The sequence below is a fragment of the Cornus florida genome, unplaced genomic scaffold (genome assembly GCF_030987335.1).
Source record: "Cornus florida cultivar Cherokee Brave unplaced genomic scaffold, ASM3098733v1 CherokeeBrave_3.0.0_Hap2_Chr05, whole genome shotgun sequence".
Classification (NCBI taxonomy): Eukaryota; Viridiplantae; Streptophyta; class Magnoliopsida; order Cornales; family Cornaceae; genus Cornus; species Cornus florida.
In genome coordinates this window covers 49548786-49570486 of record NW_026775575.1, presented here as the reverse complement: position 1 = coordinate 49570486, position 21701 = coordinate 49548786, and the positions used below count along the sequence as shown (strand labels likewise).

Here is a 21701-nt window from a genome sequence, read left to right as displayed (position 1 = left end):
TCGAATCCTGATCGTGATCATACAGTTGTACCTACAGTGATCAGATAAAAGCAGATCTACTTCTACATCGAATTCAGATGATTGAAGAACAGAAGTAAAAGCGATCACACTTTGAAAGGGTTGGAGCATTAAATGAGTTTTGTCTAATCTACTTGCTACTCTTTTACAAAGATCAAGCATAAGCCTAAAGTCAAGTTGCTGTTGGACAGGGAGTCGCAAAGCCAGAGGATTGTCAGCAGTTGGTGTTTGATAGAACGATAGGATGTGAGCCAGAGTCAAAGTTCAGTGTATGTTGTTTCAAGCATAGTGGATCGGTTTACTTTGGACTGCACAGTTCACAAGGTTTTTCCCATACAAATAGTTGACGTATTTTATCAACTAGGGTTTCCTCGCTAAAATCCTAGTGTCATCTCTAAATTTATTACGCTTTATTTTATCTGCATGTGATTAATTTATTAATTGTTAAAATAAAGTAAGTTAGTAAAACACAAGATTTATTTTCAAAACAACTCACAAATTGATATCAGAGCCAATCTCTACACATTGAGTTGATCTTTGTTGAAAAGTTTTGTTTTGTTTTTCAAAAATTGTTTTCAAAATCATGTCTTATGCGTTGAAAGAAGGTGGTTCTAGTTAACGTGGTCCTTATTTGAAGGGGATAATTACAATTTTTGAAAATCAAAGATGATAGCCTATTTGCAAAATTATGGTGGTAAAACTTGGGCAATAGTAGAATCTAGCTATACACCTCCTACGGTAGATAAAATTGTGGATGGCAAAATAGTCAAATAATTAAAAGATACTTTTGCTTTTACTGCTATTGAAACTGAGCGTAATGATGCTAATGGTAAAGCTTTATATTCAATTATTAATTCTGTTATTCTATCTAAATATGCTAGAATTTCTGATTGTAAAACTGCTAAAGAAGTTTGTGATATTTTGCGAGTTACTCATGAAGGAACTTCAAAAGTGAAGTTGTCCAAATTTCAGATGCTTTCTCATAAAATTGGGAACATTGTGATGAAAGAAGATGAATCATTTTCTAATTTTTATTGTAGTATTCTTGAAATAATTTTTAAACTGCGTCATTTAGGTAAAAAAGTTAGTGATAAAAAAATCTGTGAGAAAATCTTAAGGTCTTTACCTAAAAGATTCCAGATTAGAGTTGAAACCATCACTGAATATTGGAATTTGTCTACCAGTAAAGTAGATAAGATGGTAGGTTCATTGAAAACTTTTGAGACGCAAAACTTTAATTTAAATTAGAAGGAGAAAAATCTTGTTTTAAAATCTACACAGGTTGAGAATACTATGGATGATGACTCTAATGATGATCTTACATTCTTGTTAAGACAATTCAGTTAGATTTTGCAAAGACAATAGAGGAGAAGGAATAGCAGCATGGCTAATCCTCAAAATTTTGACAAGATGTCAAAGTTTAGGTTTAATGAAAAGAAAGTAGAATAATCAAAAGAAACTGAATTTATTTGCCGGAATTGTGGTGGCAAAGGTCACGCATCAAATGTTTGTCCTAATCTTAGGAAAGAACCAAAGAATAAGAATAAAGGAAAAACAATGAAATATGAAAATTCTACTTTAAGTGATAATGATTCTCCTAATGATGGTACTAATGATCTTTCTTATGTCGCTTTTCTTGATAGAGGTCCTCATGTCATGTCTTTATCTGATTCTGATATTTCAAATAACGAAGACAATAAAGTTCATGATTGTAATACCCTGATATTTTAAAGGATTTATTAATTGGGATTAATTATTTTATTTTATTTTTAAATAATTTGTTTAATTTAATTGAGATTAATTACTTTTATTTTATTTTTAAATGATTTGTTTTATTTAAATGAGTGCTTAGATTAATTGTTTTATTTTAATTAGATCGTATTTCGTGATTATATTTGTTTAATTGATGTTTTGCTTTGTGGAATGTTATGATTGAATTGTTTATTTGATTTGTGTGTATTTATACTTGTGTGAATTGTTTGTTAATTATTTGTAATTATTAGATTTAATATTAATTATTTTATTTTAATTGGATTGGACTTAAGAGGAGTGAGACCAAATGATGTGGTCTTGGGCTTGGATGAAACCTTGTTGGGTTAATTAATAAAGGCCCATAGTTATATGATTATTTTTGTATAATTATATAATTATATATATATATATGTATGTATGATTTAATTAACTAACGATTAATTATAGAAGTTATATGGATATATATATATATATAATATAATATATGTTTATATGTATATGTATATATACATATATATATATTATTTAAAGATAATTTTTATTATTTTATTTGGTACTTATAGTTGGAATGGGATTTGGATTTTAATGTGTATAAATATACACATAAGACTTTAGGGTTAAAAGTTTTACACGTTAGAAAAATAAGAGAGATAGGAGGCTGGATCTGAGAAAAAGGACGCCGAATTTGGAAGAGACAATCAAGGCTTGAAGCGTCGGTTTCGTTTCGAGACCTTCAAGCGAGTTCTTTTTTTAACTTTTCTTTTATAATCCATAAGAATTCCACCTTGAATATCTAGGCTTTAGATTAAATTTATTAACTAAATGATAGTTAAAAAGGATGAATTAGAAGTATGATTTATTATTATTTTATTTTTGGATTTGGAATTGTTGGATTTTAATTATTTATATATATATATATATATATATATATATATAGGTTGTGTATATTTAAAATCATCTATTAGGCTTGATCTATGACCCAAGAGGGTTAACTAGTGTTTATAGAATTTTTGGTATTTTTTCTATATATATTTATAATTATATATGTGTTTAAATTAGTTGTATATAATATATACTGTTTATATAATATATATTGGAGACTATTCAAATCGGCGCACCCAATAAAGGGCTAGGATTCGGTGCAGCAAGGCACATGGCACTTCAATGCACTTAAATCAGGACCTTAGGATTGTCCTGATGATCATTGGCAGTTTCAGTGTAGTGTGACGTATGGAGAGATAATACACCGTTGATCTGGACCATTGGAATATTATGTTTATAATGGATTGATCTGGTGCAGCGCGACGCAACACACTATGGTGCATGTGCGCATCAGTGCTGTAGAGGTGGCTTGATCATTAGAGAGGAGATCCGGTGTGTGCACGCTCACCTGGAAGTAAGAAGAGGACCAATGGAGGCACGCCAACACGCGCGGAGGCCCAAATCAGGTTCGTGGCAGCGCTTGGATGCGCCTGGCAGTGCTAAGTGGCTTGTGGAAGCGCATGGGAATGCGTGCGGGGTCCTGATAAGGTTCTGTGGGGTCCAGTGAGTTTTCAAATTTAATTTTATGCCTGTTAGGGTAGAAACTAATCACTAAAGGAGATATTCTTAGGATTTTGAGAGCCGTTAAGTATTACTAAAATATTTAACAGTATTTATTTGCGTAATAAGTATATATATATACATATATATATGTGTATATATATAGTTTAGTTGTTAAGGATAAATATGGAAGGATGTGTATATATATAAATATATATATTTATATATTTGTATATGAACAATGCTTGCATCCTGCGTGACGTGACCCAATAATATTATGACGTGTCCAAAGTAAAAATTATAATAAAACATGGGCAACACCCATTTTGTCCGGGTTAGACCCATTTCCTACTCTCTTCTCTCTCTCATCACATCACCTGACAGGTTCATTCTCCACTCTTTTTTTTTTTTTTTTTTTTGGTAATTGATAGTGAGAGAAACTAGAGAGAGAAAGTAACTCCTGGTTTCACACAATCACTCTCTCTAGGATGAAGACCACCACAAAGCTCATAGTCATCCACCCTTTTGCACATAAGCAAGTTGTTTCTCATCGTAAATGGCTTCTCATCATCCTCTCATTCTTCACATTCGCCTTTGCTCTCACTCTCATCTCCACCACCAGAGACCTCATTTCCACCACCGCCGCCGCCTCCGCCGCGACAGCCTTTCCATTACCCAAACCCGTATTCGATGCCCTCCTCCACTACGCCGCCAAACCCAATTCCCCCACCTCCACCAAAATGTCCACGGCCGAGCTCAGATCCGTCACCGCCGTCCTACGCCGCTGTCCCACCCCCTGCAATTTCCTCATTTTCGGTCTGACCCACGAGACCCCCTCTGGAATTTCCTCAACCACAATGGCCGAACCGTCTTCCTCGACGAAAACTCCTACTCCGTCAGCAAAATCGAAGAGAAAAGCCCCGAATTTGAAGCCTAAGACGTCCAATTCACTACCAAAAGTGAGCCATTTACACGACCTTCTTCACCACGCTAGAGGGAAAATTCGAAATGAGTGTAGACCTGTACAGAAACTCCTATTCTCGGACTGCAAATTGGGGATTAACGACCGTCCCAATTATGTGTACGAAATGGGTTGGGATGTGATTTTGGTGGACGAGCCAAATGGGAATTTTCCGGCGGCGCCGAGGAGGATGGCGGCGATATTCACCGCCGGCAATATTTTGTATCCTATTTTGATTAATCACTCACAGTTTAGATATAACTACTAACACCATGAAGAAGCTCTTGTGTTTTTCGATCAGAAATTTCTTTCCAAGATTCATCTAAATTCGATTATTAAGAACATGAAACATCTAAATTCGATTATTAAGAACAGGAAACAAGGAGACATAGAGTTGTGACTACTAGATGTGTGTATACAAATTGAAAAGTTAAGAAGTGAATCAATAATTTCCTCTACAATTTTCATTAAGACCAAAATTGAACCCTACAAATCGACCAATTTAAACCCTAATTTATCAATCTCTGATTTTCACAATTTACAACAACGATTCGGTCTGAGATGCAAGAAATTCAGTTGTGTTCTTTTGCTTTCCCTCGTTTAGTCACCCTTCAATTTAGGACATAAAATTGATAGAGATAGAGATAGAGATGGAGAGAGAGAACGAGGCAGCTCGGACTTCTATTCTGTTAGGGTCTGTGAACAAAAAGTCTTCAGATCCAACACATCTCTATCACACAAATGTAACCATAAACCCAGATCGAAGGTGGCGAGGAAAGTAACCTCAAGATCGAATGGTGGCGAGGAAGATAAAGAGGTCTGATACAATTTAGGGTTAAAAAGTTGTTTTGCTAGAGAAGATGGAAATGGGTTTGTTGCGGCGACAGATAGATTAGAAAGAGAAGAGAGTAAGAAATGGGTCCAACCCGGACAAATTGGGTGTTGCCCATGTTTTATTATTATTTTTATTTTGGACACTTGTCATAATATTATTAGGCCACGTCAGCACAGAGGATAAACCTCATCTTCTTCCCGCACGATGCAAGCATTGTTCCTAGTTTAGTTGTTAAGGATAAGCATGGGATGTGTGTGTGTGTATATATATATATTTATTGATATATATGTATATATATGATTTAAATAATCAAATATTATTAAGGTAAATTTCTCAAAACTCCTACTACTTTTAAAAAATGATCATAAAACTCCAATCAGTTTTAAAAACCCTCAATAATATAACAACATTACCATTTTATCCCAATTCTGTCAATTGGCCGTTAAGGGTATATGAAATGACTAAATTACCTTTATTATATTCCATTTTATTTAAAAAATACCAAAAAATCATGTTTTTGAAATTACAATATTATCCTTTGGTCAGTTAATGGAGGTTCACCGGAACTGTTCACAGCGATTGGTTAATCTCTGCTTTGAACTGAAGGTTGTCGTAGTTCATGGTGTTTAAACTTTTTGGTCGACGTCCTAAAACACGCCGGAAAACATGGAGTTTGAACGTTGAAGCTCAAGTTGTGCTTATGGTTGCTGCAGTTGGGTCAAGAAGATTGAAGCTTCGCTGTCTTTGAAGTTCAACGGAACTTCTTGTGGGATTCACTCACTGAAACTGAAGTTTGCCTAAACAGGAGCACGCCGGAACTTTTGGGTTTGTTAACGGGGCTCGCAGGAACTGTTCACGGCGATTGGTTGATCTCTGTACTGAACTGAAACTCGCCGGAGTTTATGGTGTTTAAACTTCTGGGTCTCGCTGGTCTTCACGTTGATGGAGTTCTTCACCGTTTAGTTTGGTGGTTGTTTGGTCAGAGCTTCACCTAGCTTTTGTTGGTTCGGCGTGTTGGCAGGGGCGGAGCCAGGATATTGAGATTGGGGGGCCAAAATTATAAACAACATACTTAGTTAGAACTTTTGAAAAAAAAAAAAAAAAAAATATTACGTAGGCAAAAATATTTTACTATTTATTATATTCATACAAAAATATATCTATCTAAACTTAAAAAAAAAAAAAAAATCAATTAAATAACTCTCTTTATTTACTGAAAAGAAAAAAAAACAAAAACAAAAATGATTTTTTTTTTAAAAAATAAAGGAAAAAATTGAAAATTTGACAAAACAATAACAATGATTAAAAAAAAAAATTGCAAACAAATTAATAAAATAAGAATTTAGATTCTTAAATTGATTTTTGTTGATATTCAAAACTTCAAATGAAATTTTTGTTCTAGATTTTGTAAAAATTATTTTCTTATACAATTTGTATAAAAGCATTCCAATAAAAAAAAAAATAAAAAAAAAGTTATGGAACGAATCATGTATGAGATAGAATTTTAGGATAATAAGGTTATGAAAAGAATTATGCTTGAGTTGGAAGGATTTTAAAATAATCACATTATGGAAAGTATGGTGTTTGAGTTAAAATTTTAAGATAGTCACTTCAAATTTTTATCGGGGTTTTATAGTCCTCAATTAAATCACTTTCTTTTAGGTTGTATACAAATTATTTTTTGTTAAATGCTAATTAAAGAAAAAAAAAAAATTTCTTAGGGAACCAAGTATAAATTTTATACCATATATGTTATATTATTTTATTTTTACCTATACTAAAAAAAAATTCCAAAAAATTAGGGGGGTCATGGCCCCGCCAGCCCCCCTTCCCTCCGCCCCTGCGTGTTGGTCTGATAGAGAGAGTAAGAAATGGGGTTGGAGAATCATGATGTGGAGTATCTTCCACTCAAACCAACTCACACATCCGATTCCTAAGCCCGTGTCTGTGCCACATGAATTTCCCATAAAAGTAGAGGGTGTCATGACTCATGACCAGAGGGAATGTGTGTGTGTGTATAAATACACATATTGATGGGTCAAACCCACTTTAGCTTTCTCATATGCAATCATTATATATATATATATAGTTATCTAACATTAATCTTTATAAGCATTTAAGATAATGCGGGATAGAATTGTTTTGAATTAAAGTTCTAGACTATTTGATATGTGTGTGCCACTTTGTGTGTGTGCGTTTATTTATTTTATTTTTATTTTTATTTTTTTTAAAATTTCAACTTGAATATGGGTGGGTTGGGATTTAAACCTTTAGTGGTAGGTAAGGACTGAGGGAGGTTGAGGTTGAGTTGAGCTTAGTTTGTCTTTATTGTATGAGAACTCTTTATCATTTGAAAGGAAATTGGGTCTAATAATTAAGGAGTTTTGTGGTGCTCTGCAAATTAGAGAGAAAGAAAGAGTGTGTGTCTTTAATTATATAACTTTGTTGGAATTTTTTTTTGTAAAATTAAGACTTCAGTGTCCAATGAAACTTTATTTGGGAGTTATTTGTCCAACTAAAGTTATTCAAAGATTGAATTTATGACCATTAAATGGGGGATGGACAGTGATGGTAGGAGCGAGGAGTTAAAAAAAAATGTATATCATAATTCATTAGGAGAGAGAGAAGATGAGTAGACTTTTGTGGGTTTTTACTATTATAAGTTTGGGGTATTTTCGGTATAACACATTTAAATACACATCACTTGTTTGGCAAATGTGACAGCAGGGGTATTTTTGTCACAAAAGTCAATTTGTCAAAACAATTGTTAACCACGCGCTGGGTTAACGGCCCCAATTGATAGAGTTGGGATAAAATGATAACGTTGTTATATTGTTGGGGGGTTTTTAAAACTGGTTGGGGTTTTATAATCATTTTTTGAAAGTAGTGGGGGTTTTGAGAAATTTGCCCATATTATTATGGATGGTATTATACATATATATTATATAATATATGTGTATGTATATATCATTTAAGATTATTATTCTTATTTGATATAGTAGTATGGTTGATTAAATCATATTAGGTTGGTTATTAAGTGAATGTTATGCATATAATATACATAAGATGTCTATGTATGATTTAGTGTTGTTAAGTTTAAAGTTGGTATATGGTTAAATTGTAGGCATGGATGAGTTGCCAAATGCTTAAATATATTGCCTAAATATTTGTATGAATAAAATATATACATAGGAAGTATGGATGAGTTGTTAGTTTAAAAGTATAAATATATATATTTGTGGATACATGGTTGAATTGCCAAAATATAAATAAATATACTTGTGGAGGTATGGTTGAATTGCCAATATATAAATAAATATATTTATAATGGCATGATTGAATTGCCAATGCATAATTAAATTGCTATGTGTTAGATGATTAAAATCTCATCTACGGTTATTATATGTATGAATTGGGTTAGGATTTATTGTTCTTAAATTAGAATAATATAGTATTTGCAAGTTAGTGTATTATTTTTTATATATTAATAAAATAATATTGGAGAAGGCATGTATGAATTGCCAAAAGCATAAATCTTTGCTTTATGACTTAAATAAATAAAATTATTTATTAGGTGTTATAGGGTTTTGGATTAAAGGAATTATTCCTTAGATTATGATTTATTATTCAAATGATTAAATCATTATTTAAAATAAAAATTAAGGTTAAAGGAGTTTCTCTTTAAAAGAAAATAAGATTTTGGATTGGTTTAGGTATGATTATGTTTTAATTATGGTTTAATAGTTTTGAAAATAATGAACTTATTAATGAATGTGATTAGTGTATTAGATATAGTTATTTATATTTATGTGTATCATCGTATATTAAAGATAAAAATTTTATTAGGTTTGATTTTAAGTAGATATGACCTGCTTATTGGTTTTCAGAGGCCCGGTAGAGAGAGCTTGCTCGTAAGGTTTAATCTGTGATTTGTTTTTCAGGTTATTAGAAGTTCAAGTCTCAAGGTTGAGGATCCGTAGTTGGAGGACTTATCTATTCTTTCGGTTTATTTAAAAGTAGGATATTATTATTATTTCATTTGATATTAGTATTTAATAATGAATTTCTGGATAGTGAATTTTGGTTAAGGGATCCTTGAGTTATAGGATTTCCGAGTTGTAAAATTTGGGGAATTATTAATGAAACTTTTATTTAATAGATTTCCTTCAGCGAGTTATTTTTTTTTTTCTTTTCTTTTTTTTTTTCTTTTTTTTTTTTTTTTTTTTTTTTTTTTTTTTTTTTGTACTCTGTACTTGTTTGAAATATTTTAATTATTTTGATATCCCCTGGTTTTGTGTGCGATCTTGATCAACCCGTGTTCTGAAATTAGGAGGTATCACAGTTGGTATTAGAGCACTCTAGGTTCAAGTGTCCCTAGGGTGTCTTTCGTTGAGTGACTTCCGCGTTGTATACTCTTTTACTTAGATCTTAAGGTTAGGATTCATTGTATTCTATATTTGGTCCATTAGTACGTCCTAATGGTAAATTGTTGAGTCTTATCAGAAAATGGTAAGACCCCGATTTGGAAGGTATTTGAGGAGGAAGGAGCATAGGCGCCAGAATCGTATGTTAAATCAGTACGTAGGGAGACAATATTTATTGTGGAAACTGATTGAATGACATAGACTACGAAGGTTGATAATTTATATTTACACAGTAAACACAGATGTGAGATAGAGTAGAAAACTGAATTGTGGAAAGTTATTACTTCAACACTCAGTATTGTTCAGGGAGGATGAATGTAGTTGTAAAATTGGTTTTTAAGTTTTGTTTTGAGGATTGGGGTGTTCCAAGGTTATTTAAATCAAATTAGGTGATTTAAATGGTTGAAATAGACTAGTTAAAATCTCATAATGTATAATATACATTAATATGCTAAGGACTTGAACAATATGAAATTTTAATTAACTTACATGTTGTGAATGAATGATTTAGTTGCTTAATTTTATTATAGCAATTTCAATGTATATTTATGTGATTTTAATCATGTATTGGCATATAATATAATCATGTATTTATCAAATTTTTATTATGCTTACTTCTGGATTATTTGATATATAATTATACATGTTGCATCAATTATGGATTTTATAGATTTATGCACCATTAAATTAATATGGGGGTATTTTAGGGACGGATTAACGAAAAAGTTGTAATACCCCTAATTTTAAAAGGATACTCCTGGTATTTTAATTAATGATTTAATTACATTTTTAATTGGTTAATTGCATTTTTTATTGTTTAATTGTGTATTTGCATGTTTATTTGAATTAATTGTTTTATTTAATTGTGTTTATTTAAATTAATTAATTGTTTAATTGTATTTTGATTTTCTGTAGTTATATTAATTGGATTATTATTATTTTTCTTTCATGGACGTAATTGTTTTAATAAGTTAAATGCGTTAATTGTAATTTAGGGTTTTGTTTTAATTCTTTTATGATTCACGTTGGGCCGACTAGGGTTTAATTAGGGTTTCTGGCTCTCATTACAATTGGAATTAGGTTTTGGTTAAAGTCTATTTATATAGAATAGTACGTCTGCCTAGGGTTTGAGAACCCTACTCACGGCATAGTGAAGGCAGAACGACATAACAGAGAAATAGAGAGAGGTTGTGAGGAAAAACAGAAAGTTTACAGCCGGGGTTTCGGCTGAGGATTAAAGGACGGACTTATGAGAAGGGAAGGTTGAGCAATAGGAGATTGACAGGGAATCGGACGTCGTCGGAAAACCTAGAAAAACGGCGACAAGGTTTTGATTCCAAAACCACACAGGCAAGTTCTTTTCTTTCTCTCTCCCCTTGGCCTGTGTTCTGTGCATGCCTAGGTAGTCTCCAGGGTTTTAATTAACGTTAAAATTGATCTTATAAGTATGGTTGTAGTGAATTTAAATGCTTTGAATTAAAAGGTTTAATGGTTTACACATGTTCTTATTTTAATCATGATTTAGTTGATTTTTAAACTATTTTTAATTCATGTCGATGATGTATGACACCTGCATATAATTAATTCTGGGACACAAATTGAACCCTAGATAGTTAAATAAAACAATATGGAGGCTCTGAACTTCGCCGGAGGCGAAGAAGATGAGTAGTTTTGAAGAAAACGGCTCCCAAGTGAATGAAGAGGGCTCCCAAATGTATGGAGAAGGCTCTATGCTTCAATGGAGCATGCTCTCTAGTCTGTGTGTTTTGAGAGCAGGCTCTCTCAAGTCTGTGTGTTTTGGAGTTTTTGCCGGGTACTGTTGGAGCAATTGGTTTTTCCCAAACTATTTTGGGACTTTACTGGGGAACTTAATATTTAATTTTGGGTGTTGTTAAGACCTCTTAGTTAACGGAACGAATAGTATAAAATTAAATCACTTTTCATGCTGTTAACGGATGGAAGGAAATTAGTTGCTTGGTATAATTTTAGCAATTTAATGGGATATAGTATGATTATAAATCTTATTTTGAATGTATGATAGGGTCATTTATTTATTAGATTTGATCTATGCATGCTCTAGATTTTAATTGTTGAAATATTAAACTCTTTTTTGCAATTACATGGATTAACGCTTGGATTTTAATTGTTGAAATATTAAACATTATTCTGCAATTATCTGGATTATGGTTTTGAACTTTAAATTGCTGAACTATTATTTATGTTTTGTAATTTACATGGATGTTGAGGATTGTATCCACCGGTATGGGACGGTGGCATACTGGGGATGGTTTAGATCAAAACGCTAAGACATACCCTATTGGAATAAGGGAATGGATTGTAAAAATTGAATCTCACTTATATTTAAGTCAGATCGACTGAGTAAGTTGAGCGACTATCTGGATTAATTGTTATTTGTGGTTAAGTTAGATTGACTGAGTAAGTTGAATGACTACCTGGATTAATTGTTATTCGTGGTTAAGTCAGATCGACTGAGTAAGTTGAGTAATTAGCTGGTTTACAAGTCTTATGTCAGATCAAAAATCAAGAGACTGACATACTCTGGTTTCAGACGGACTTTATATATATGATTATGGTACCACGATATGAGCTTGAGTCTCAAGATCGTTGGTTAGGGAGCGTATATGCATTGGGATGCATAGTTGGCTATGACGGTTGAGGTGTACCCTGTTAGGTCTAGGTACTCATGCCCACCTCTGGTGCGTATTGCATGTTGCCTTCTATTCAGGTTGAGACCCCTTTGTAATCCAGTGAAAGTCCCTTAGTGTGGATATATGTATGTATGGACTTGATAGATATTGTTGAGATATCTAGGATGTATCTGCGTATCGGGTCTTTGTTTGGATTGTAGTTAGGATAAAACTTATTCGTGGGCCTGACCCACTCTTACATTTTTCAGGTGTTCGACAGTTCCAGACCTAGGGCTTGTTCGGGCTGAGTAGAGACGGTCATTCACTTTACCGACGACGTAGGATTTCATTCCATGTTTTAGATTTGGCTTTTATTTTCAGTTGGTTATATTCAGTTGGGAATTTGTTTAGGGGTCCACTAGACAGATTCCCGAGTTGTACTCTTGGAGGTTTTAGAGAGTTGGATTTCATTAATCTTTATTATTTGAGGATTTTATATTTAGAATTCCTTCAGCTTTAATTTGTTTTTCTTAAATCTTTTGTCATCTGTGTTTGTTAAATATTAATTATTTGATATTCCCTCAGGTTTGGGCTTGGACCTAATGAACCCATGTCTCGGATTCGAGGGGTATTTCAAAAGTTAAGTCCTACCTATTTGTGTATTTTAGGGACGGATTAACGAAAAAGTTAAGTCCTACCTATTTGTGTATTTAAGGGACGGATTAACGGAATAGTTAAGTCCTACCTATTTATATTTATAAGGGAACGGATTAACCATAGAGTTAAGTTCTACTAATTCGTGTTAGGTCAACGGAATAGTTGGATGGCATGCCATTGAAATAATATGGTTGGATAGTTTACTTTTATGTTTGGATAGAATGGATTTTATATTTGTATAGATATGTGCCACGATATAAGCTTGAGTTTGAGGATTAGTGGTTAGGATGGAGGCGTATATTGCCGATTAAGATGGGTAGCTGGATTTAAGGATGTGTGGGCCTTGGTAAAAGGAGGACTCGTGACCACCTTTGTGTGCGTTTTGCATGAAATACGCACTATCCAGTTGAGACTGCCTTAGCCTAGTGAGAGTCTCTAGTGTGTACTTATGTTTATCAATTATATAATTATGGAATGAGCTAGCTAGAGATATACAAATATTTAGATGTGTCTGCTAATTATGAGTATGTGTGGATGAGTTAATTTCCATATGGATAAAGGGAAAATGAAAATTTGGAATAAATAATCAAAGTTTTCGTTTCATGGATTCGTGAATTCCGAGGACGGAATTCCTTTTATTAGGGGGGAAGAATGTAATACCTCGATATTTTAAAGGATTTATTAATTGGGATCAATTATTCTTATTTTATTTTTAAATGATTTTTTGATTTAATTGGGATTAATTGCTTTTATTTTATTTTTAAATGATTTATTTTATTTAATTGAGTGCTTAGATTAATTATTTTATTTTAATTAGATTGTATTTCATGATTATATTTGTTGAATTGATATGGTGTTTTGCTTTGTAAAATGTTATGATTGAATTGTTTATTTGATTTGTGTATATTTATGATTGTGTGAATTGTTTATTAATTATTTGTAATTATTAGAGTTAATATTAATTATTTTATTTTAATTGGATTGGGCTTAAGAGGAGTGGGACCAAAGGATTGGTCTTGGATTTGGATGAAACCTTGTTAGGTTATTTAATAAAGGCCCATGGTTATATGATTATTTAAATAATCATTTTTGTATAATTATAAATATATATAATTATATATATTTATAAATATAATTAATTAGTAAGTGTTATGGAAGGATTATATGTACATATATATTTTGATATATATATGTATATATGATTTAATTAACTAATGATTAATTATGGAAGTTATATGGATATATATATAATATAATATAATATATGTTTATATGTGTGTGTGTGTGTGTGTATATATATATATATATATATATATATATATATATATATATATATATAATTTAAAGATAATTTTTATTATTTATTTGGTAGTTATAGTTGGAATGGAATATGAATTTTAATGTGTATAAATATACACATAAGACTTTAGGGTTAATAGTTTTACACGTTAGAAAAATAAGAGAGACAGGAAGACGGATCTGAGAAAGATGATGCCGGATTTGGAAGAAACAATCAAGGCTTGAAGCGTCGGTTTCGTTTCGAAACCTTCAGGCGAGTTTTTCTCTAACTTTTCTCTTATAATCCATAAGGATTTCACCTTGAGTATCAATGTTTTAGATTAAATTTATTAACTAAATGATGGTTAGAATGGATTAATTAAAAGCATGATTTATTATTATTTTATTTTTTGATTTAGAATTGTTGGATTTTAATTATATATATATGTTGTGTGTATTTAAAATTATCTGTTAGGCTTGATCTATGATCCAAGAGGTTTAACTAGGGTTTATAGAATTTTTGGTATTTTTTCTGGATTTTTCTTATTATTTGAATTATATATATATATATATATAATTATATATGTGTTTAAATTAGTTGTATATAATATATACTGTTTATATAATATATATTGGAGACTATTCAAATCGGCACACCCAATAAAGGGTTGGGATTCGGTGCAGCAAGGCGCATGGCACTTTAATGCGCTTAAATCAGGACCTTAGGATGGTTTTGATGATCATTGGTTGTTTCGGTGTAGTGTCGCGCATGGAGAGATAATACACCGCTGATCTGGGCTATTTGAGTATTATTTTTATAATAGATTGATCTGGTGCTGCACGACGCAACACGCTATGGTGCATGCGCGCATCAGTGCTGTAGAGGTGGCTTGATCATTAGAGAGGAGATCCAGTGTGTGCATGTTCACCTGGAAGCAAGAAGAGGACCAATGGAGGCACGCCAGCACGTGCGGAGGCCTAAATTAGGCACGTGGCAGCGCGTGGATACGCCTGGCAGTGCTAGGTGGCGCGTGGAGGCACGTGTAGAGGCGCGTGCAGGCGTGTGGGAATGCGTACGGGGTCCCGGTAAGGTTCTGTGGGGTCCAGTGAGTTTTCAAATTTAATTTTATGCCTGTTAGGGTAGAAACTAACCACTAGAGGAGATATTTTTAGGATTTTGAGAGTCGTTAAGTATTACAAAAATATTTCATAACATTTATTTGTGTAATAAATTAATTAATAATTTATTACGGAAGGAAGTATATTGTAATACCCCTAATTTTAAAATGATAATCTCGGCATTTTAATAATTATTTTATTACATTTTTATTTGTTTATTTGTTATTGGCCTGTTTATTTGAATTAATTGATTAATTGTTTTATTTAATAGAGTTATTTGTTTTTTGGCCTCTGTTTATTTGAATTAATTGATTAATTGTTTTTATTTAATTGAGTTTTTTGTTTAACGTGTTTATTTAATTGTATTTTTATTTTTCTTTAATTGAATTAATTTAATTATTTTTTTGCTTTAATTGAAGTAATTGTTTTAATTATTTAAATCAGTTAATTGGATTAGATTAGGGTTTTATTAATATTTAAATTAGGTTTTGTTATTCTTTAATGTTTCACGTTGTGGCCGGCTAGGATTTAGTTAGGGTTTTTTGTCTCTAATTATAAGTGGACTAGGGTTTTATATTAGCCTAAAATATACGGTGATAAGTCTGCAAAGGGGTTGTATAACCTATTCACGAACAGAGATATAGAGAGAAACAGAGAGGGAATTGTGAAAAAAACAGAGAGTTTACAATCGGGGTTCGGCTGTGAATTTAAAGGACAGACTTAGGAGGAGGGAAGGTTGAGCAGTAGGAGGATGATAGTGATCAGATGTCGTTGGAAAACTTAGGAAGACGGTGACGAGGTTTTTTAATTCAAAAATCTCACAAGCAAGTCTCTATTCTAACTCCTTCCTTTAAACCTGTGTTCTGTGCATGCCTAGGTAGATTCTAGGGTTTAAATTAATGCTAAAACATATCTTTTATGCATGTTTAAACTGTATTTAATTTCGTTGAATTAAACTGGTTTGAGATTTCTTAAAGTTTTTAACTAAATCCTGCTGTCGTTGATTGTAAGCTTTGTTTAATTGATGTTGTTGATGCATATAGAAGTCTTATAAATAATTTGGGACATTGATTGAACCCTAGAATTAGTAATAAAAATATTACAGAGGCTCTAAGTATCGCCGGAGGCGAAGAAGACGAAGGAAAAACGGACGACGGCTCTTAAAGGAGAGAGAGAGAGCAGGCTCCCAAAAGCAGGGAGCCAGCTTCCTCAAGGCAAGAGCAGGCTCCCACATGGAGGGAGCTGGCTCCCAACACCTTAGAGCTGGCTCCCAAGGGTGGGGAGCCGGCTCCCATTGTTTTGGAGCAGGCTTTCAACTTGTGAGAGCCTGCTTTCGCCCAGAAACACATATTAACTGTTTTAAGGTTTTGTTTGGCTGTACAGGGTATTTTTAGGCCATTTAAATTGCATTAAATGTTGTAAATAATTGCTATGGATCTGTAAAAATATTGGGAAACATTATTTCATAGATGGATTAGAGAATGGAGCAACATAAATTTAAGGAAAAACCTACACGTTGTACACTGTTATGTTAATTAATTTACTTATTGGAACTTAGTAAATCTTTTATATATGATTTAATTATATTTAATCATATTTCCACAATGTTATAAGTATAGTGGATTATCTGCAATTAACTATACTTGGTTTGGATTAAATTGATATTTAATTTGTTGTAAACTGTATCAATTCATGGACTGTTTGGAGGATTTAAATGCTTAACTTTATTTTGGCAATTGAAAGGGTCGGAACATGATTTTTAAGTCTTATAATGAATGACTAATATCGTCATATATGTATTAAACTGTATTTATGCATATCCTAGAGAATGGTTGATGAATACCGATTATTATTTTATCAATTATGTTATTTGAAGGATTATATGCACCAGTATGGGACGGTGGGATACTAGGGATGGATTAGTTCAAACACTTAGTCCTACCTATTCTAGATTGAGGTATGGATTAACCATAAATGTTAAGTCTTACTCATATTGGTGTTAGGTCAATAATAAATTGAATGACATACTTTTGTTTCTGGATGGATTGTTATACCTATGTCAGGCTACTATATTATATGGATGATATTTGGTATTAGGCTTATACAGACTTTATATATTTATGGTTATGATGCTATGGTATGAGCTTGAGTCTCAGGACCATGGTTAGGGTGCGTATATCGCCTAGGATGGATAACTGGACATAGTTGTTGTTCCCTGGTAGGTCTAGGTACACATGACCAAATTATATGCGATTTGCATGGTATCTCTACTCAGGCTGAGACAGACCTATTAGGCTAGTGAGCGTCCTATAGTGTGTATCTATACATATATGGACTATTCTAGTTATTGTTGAGCTATCTAGAATGTATCTGCGTATCGGGTTTCTGTATGGATTGTAGTAGGATAGAACTTCCATGTGGGTCTGACCCACTCTTATTTTTTAAGTGTTCGACAATTCCAGAGTTAGAGCTTGATCATACAGAACAGATACAGTCACTCCCTCCTCCGACTACGTAGGACTGCTTTCTATGTTTAGCTTTAGATTTTGTTTCAGTTGTTTCCTTTTCAGTTTGGGATTTTATTAGGGGTCCACTAGATGAATTCCCGAGTTGTTTAGTTAATGGAGGTTTTGGATTATTGAATTTTAATATTATTATTTTGAGGATTTTTAATTTAGAATTCTTTCAGCGTTTATTATTTAATTCCTATTATCATTTTTGTATTCTGTTCTTATTTATATATTAATTGTTTGGTATCCCTCGGATCTGTGCTTGGACTTGATCACCCGTGGCTTTAGAATCGAGGGGTATCACAGTTGGTATCAGAGCACTCCAGGTTCAGTGTCTCTAGGATTCTATCGTATAAGACTTCCGCGTAGCGTATTCTCTTGTTTTGAGCCTAAGTTTAGGATTCGTTGTATTCCTTTACGGTTCGGTTTATATCATATTGATGTCTATTCTTCTGTGTTCACAGAATGGCTAACTCTAGAACCAGACGGAACAATCAGTGGCGACGAGAAGCAACACGTAGGCAGCAAGACCTCCTACAGTGTCAGCAAATGGAGGAAGAGCAGCAATTGCTTGGGTTTCAGGATGATGATTGTTAATTGTACAAAGAGGAGGAGGAAGTTCAGCAGATTCAGGATCAAGGAGGAAATCCAGAGTATCCTCCTTACATCAATGACCTCATTGCTTGGGCTATAGCAAGGGAACAACTGCACTTCGGAATCTACCACAGGTTCAGCAGGCACCTATACCAGCACCAGTGGTTCCGACTGATCCTTGGGAAAAGGCTAGGAGTTCTTTCACAAATGGGAGCCTACCTGAGTTCACAGGCTCCACCAATGCTAAAGCAGCTCATCAGTGGAAGAAGGATATCGAGCGACATCTTCGATTGGTTCAGTGCACGAAGGTTCAAAAACAGATGCTTGCTACATTCAAGCTGGTCGGAGATGCACTACAGTGGTGGGAGTCAGTTACCACCCCAGAGGAGAGGACTTCATTGACCTATGATCAGTTCAGTGCTCGCTTTGATAAGAAGTACTTTCCTTATGCAGTTAAGGCAGCTATGAAGACGGAGATCCTTAATCTGCAATAGGGGAACATGACAGTGGCAAAGTATGAGTAGCAGTTCACGCGCTTGTCTCTTTTTGCTCCAGAGGAGGTGGATATAGAGGAAAAGAAGTGTAATAGTTTCGTTAAGGGACTCATGTGGTCTATTAAGTGATCTATTACCGGTTATCCAGCCTATACTACTTATGCTTAGGTGGTAGACGCTGCTTTATAGCAGTATCAGTTAACCGTAGACTTTAGACAGGCTAAGGGTAAGAAACGGGGTGACAGAGACTCTGTTAATCAATCAGCTGAGAAAGGAAATGGCAATGGACACCGACAGAATGACAAAGAGTAAATTCCAGGGACAGCAGTCTTAGAAGAAACACAAGTGTGGTTCAGATGTTCATAGGGATGGGGCACCTATTCATAGGCAGCAGAATGGGGGACCACAAGCAGGACAGGGTCAGCCACATGCTAACCGACTGAGGAGGCCATTTGGCATATTCTAGGATAATTGCTACACTTGTGCAGAGTATGGTCATACTTTCAGGCAGTGTCCTAAAGCAGGACAGGGACAGCATGTGCAGCAGGGACAGAGGGCACCGATACCTTTACCCGCACCATAGGTTCCACGGATTCAGGGACAAACATATTCGACTTTACCAGCATTGCCATAGCCTCAGGGATAGGCACCGCAACTGTTACATTATGGCAGGGTGTACAACCCCATGCCACAGGATATTAAGGCACCTCAGGCTGTTGAGGGTATGTTTCCTATTCATGGTTCATTGGGGCATGTTTTATTTGATATGGGTGTTACACACTCATTTGTATCTAGATCTTTTGTTACTTTATCTGGGATGATGACGCGGGTATGCAGTAGACCTCAGGGTATTTCTACACCTTTAGGCAATACAGCCATTTTATATGAGAGTGATGGGCCTGTGAAGATGCCAGAAATTCCTCTCTCTATTTTAACAGAGTAACTATGCACTTTAAGAATTTTTTGATCTTTTTTTCCCTATATTTTCAGCCTATTTATAAGCTGTTACATGCCTTCTAGAAGCTTCCCACCTAACCCCTGGTGTTGGGCCTCCTCCTGGGCTTCTCAAGCTATGGGCCTCATTACATTTAGTGGATCCTCGGCTACTTCTTTAGTTTTAGGCCTGTCTTGTTAAGAGCCTGGTTCGGATTTAGGTTAATTATCAGGCCCATTGCTCATCATATGGGTTGTACTCGGCCCGAGCCATTTTTGGTATCCTCAATTGCCCCCATAATCACTTCCTCATTAATTAGGGTGTGATTATTAAAGTAAACCAACTATGATTCGGTGGCTCAAGACGATTGTGTGGGGGAGCGAGCGGTCGGTTCAGGATTCGATATTTTAAAATTTAAAAACTCTTCAGTTTCTTGGTGTCTCGGCTTTCGAGTCCACTTTCCCTTTATAAGCCCTTATGATGTACCATCAGCCTTCTTTACTGTCTCTATCATATATCGCTGTCAATCAAGTCATTGCTCATCTTTTCCAGGCAAGTCAAACTTTCCCCGGCGAATTCCTACAAGAGATTCTCTGTTCTCAGCGATCTCGCAATGTTCTTTGCAGTCTTCAATCCTTTGAGGTTAGTCTTGCTGCCTTTTTCTTCTTAAAATCTCTGCATACTTCCCCAGGGATCGTATTCGTTCTCATCATGCCCATCGATCTGGATGTTCTTCGTATGAAACTCCGACTTCCTAACAATATTCATCTTAGGGAATACCCAAAAAATGTAAATATCAAAACTGGTGCCGGCCTTCTTCCCGGCGAGACCTTGTTTTCTCTTCACCACCTAAACATCATTAAATTCCCTCTACATCCTTTCTTCTGTTATGTGTTCAATAGGTTAAATCTTTCCCCTCTCCAAGTTAACCCCAATTTTCTTAGGGTTATATCCGTTCTGCTGCTTCTGAACTATGACAGAGGCCTAGATCTTGATATAATTGATCTTCTTCTTTGTTACAAGGTCAGCAAGATCAGGTTGGAAGAGTCATATTACCATTTTTACCCTATCGATAAAAGATCCATCTGTACCGATAAACTTAAATATGAGAAAGGGTGGAAGAAGGGCATAGTTGGGGTTCGGGGGGCTTGGTTTGCTCCAGCTGCCAAGGACTATCCCGCCCCGAATGCCTTTGGTGAATGCTCTGTTTCCTCCTATAAAAAATTCAAGAATCATACGACCGACTGCCCTTGTGAAATTTGCACTCCCCGCTTTTATTTTTTTCTTTGCAATTCTCTGGGTATTTCACAGAATAACGAACTCAGTTACGGTGTTTGCAGGGATAGGGTCACATATTTGAAGGAACACGTACTGAACAACGTCCACTCTTGTTCAGAGCTTCTTACGTCCGAGAGTCTTAATGACATTTCACTTCTCGGCACTACAATGAGCCAACTCTGAATCCATTCCTTCAGTAGGAAGAAGGACCCTCCTAGGGCCGTTGCTGCTTCTGCAGCCGCTTCTTCTCCAGCTTCGGCATCTTCCTTTGCTACTACCTTCAGTACCACTCTGAACGTAGTGGCTATTAGCCCGATCATCACTGCCCCACCTATCAACCCAAACGCTGCTCCTCAAGTTCAAAATCCCTCTGCCCCCGTTGTATCCATTTAGGATAAGGACCGAGGAAAAAGACCTTAACTTGACAGTGAAGACAGTCCTGATGATGTTCCTCTGACAAGGGGAATTCGAACTTCTGGGTTGAACGTGCCTATACCTCCTCAAATTAGACCAATTGCTTCTTTTGGGTCAGGCACAGCCACCGCCTCTCCCTCTAGAGAGGCTCCATGGACTCCCCGACTCGTCCGAGTGGATGGATCAGTCGTTAAGCCGAACGAGACCATGTTCAGAGAAGGCCCAACTGCCATGGCCTATTAT

General features: G+C 34.6%; 1 protein-coding gene across 1 annotated transcript; it reads left to right on the top strand.

Annotated features, from left to right (window-relative positions):
• Positions 1-3578: 3578 nt before the first annotated feature.
• LOC132306425 (protein IRX15-LIKE-like) lies at positions 3579-4622 on the top strand. The gene has a single exon (XM_059803813.1). It carries the CDS (start codon positions 3801-3803, stop codon positions 4539-4541), a length of 741 nt encoding a protein of 246 aa, XP_059659796.1. The 5' UTR covers positions 3579-3800; the 3' UTR covers positions 4542-4622.
• The last annotated feature ends 17079 nt before the right edge of the window (positions 4623-21701 follow it).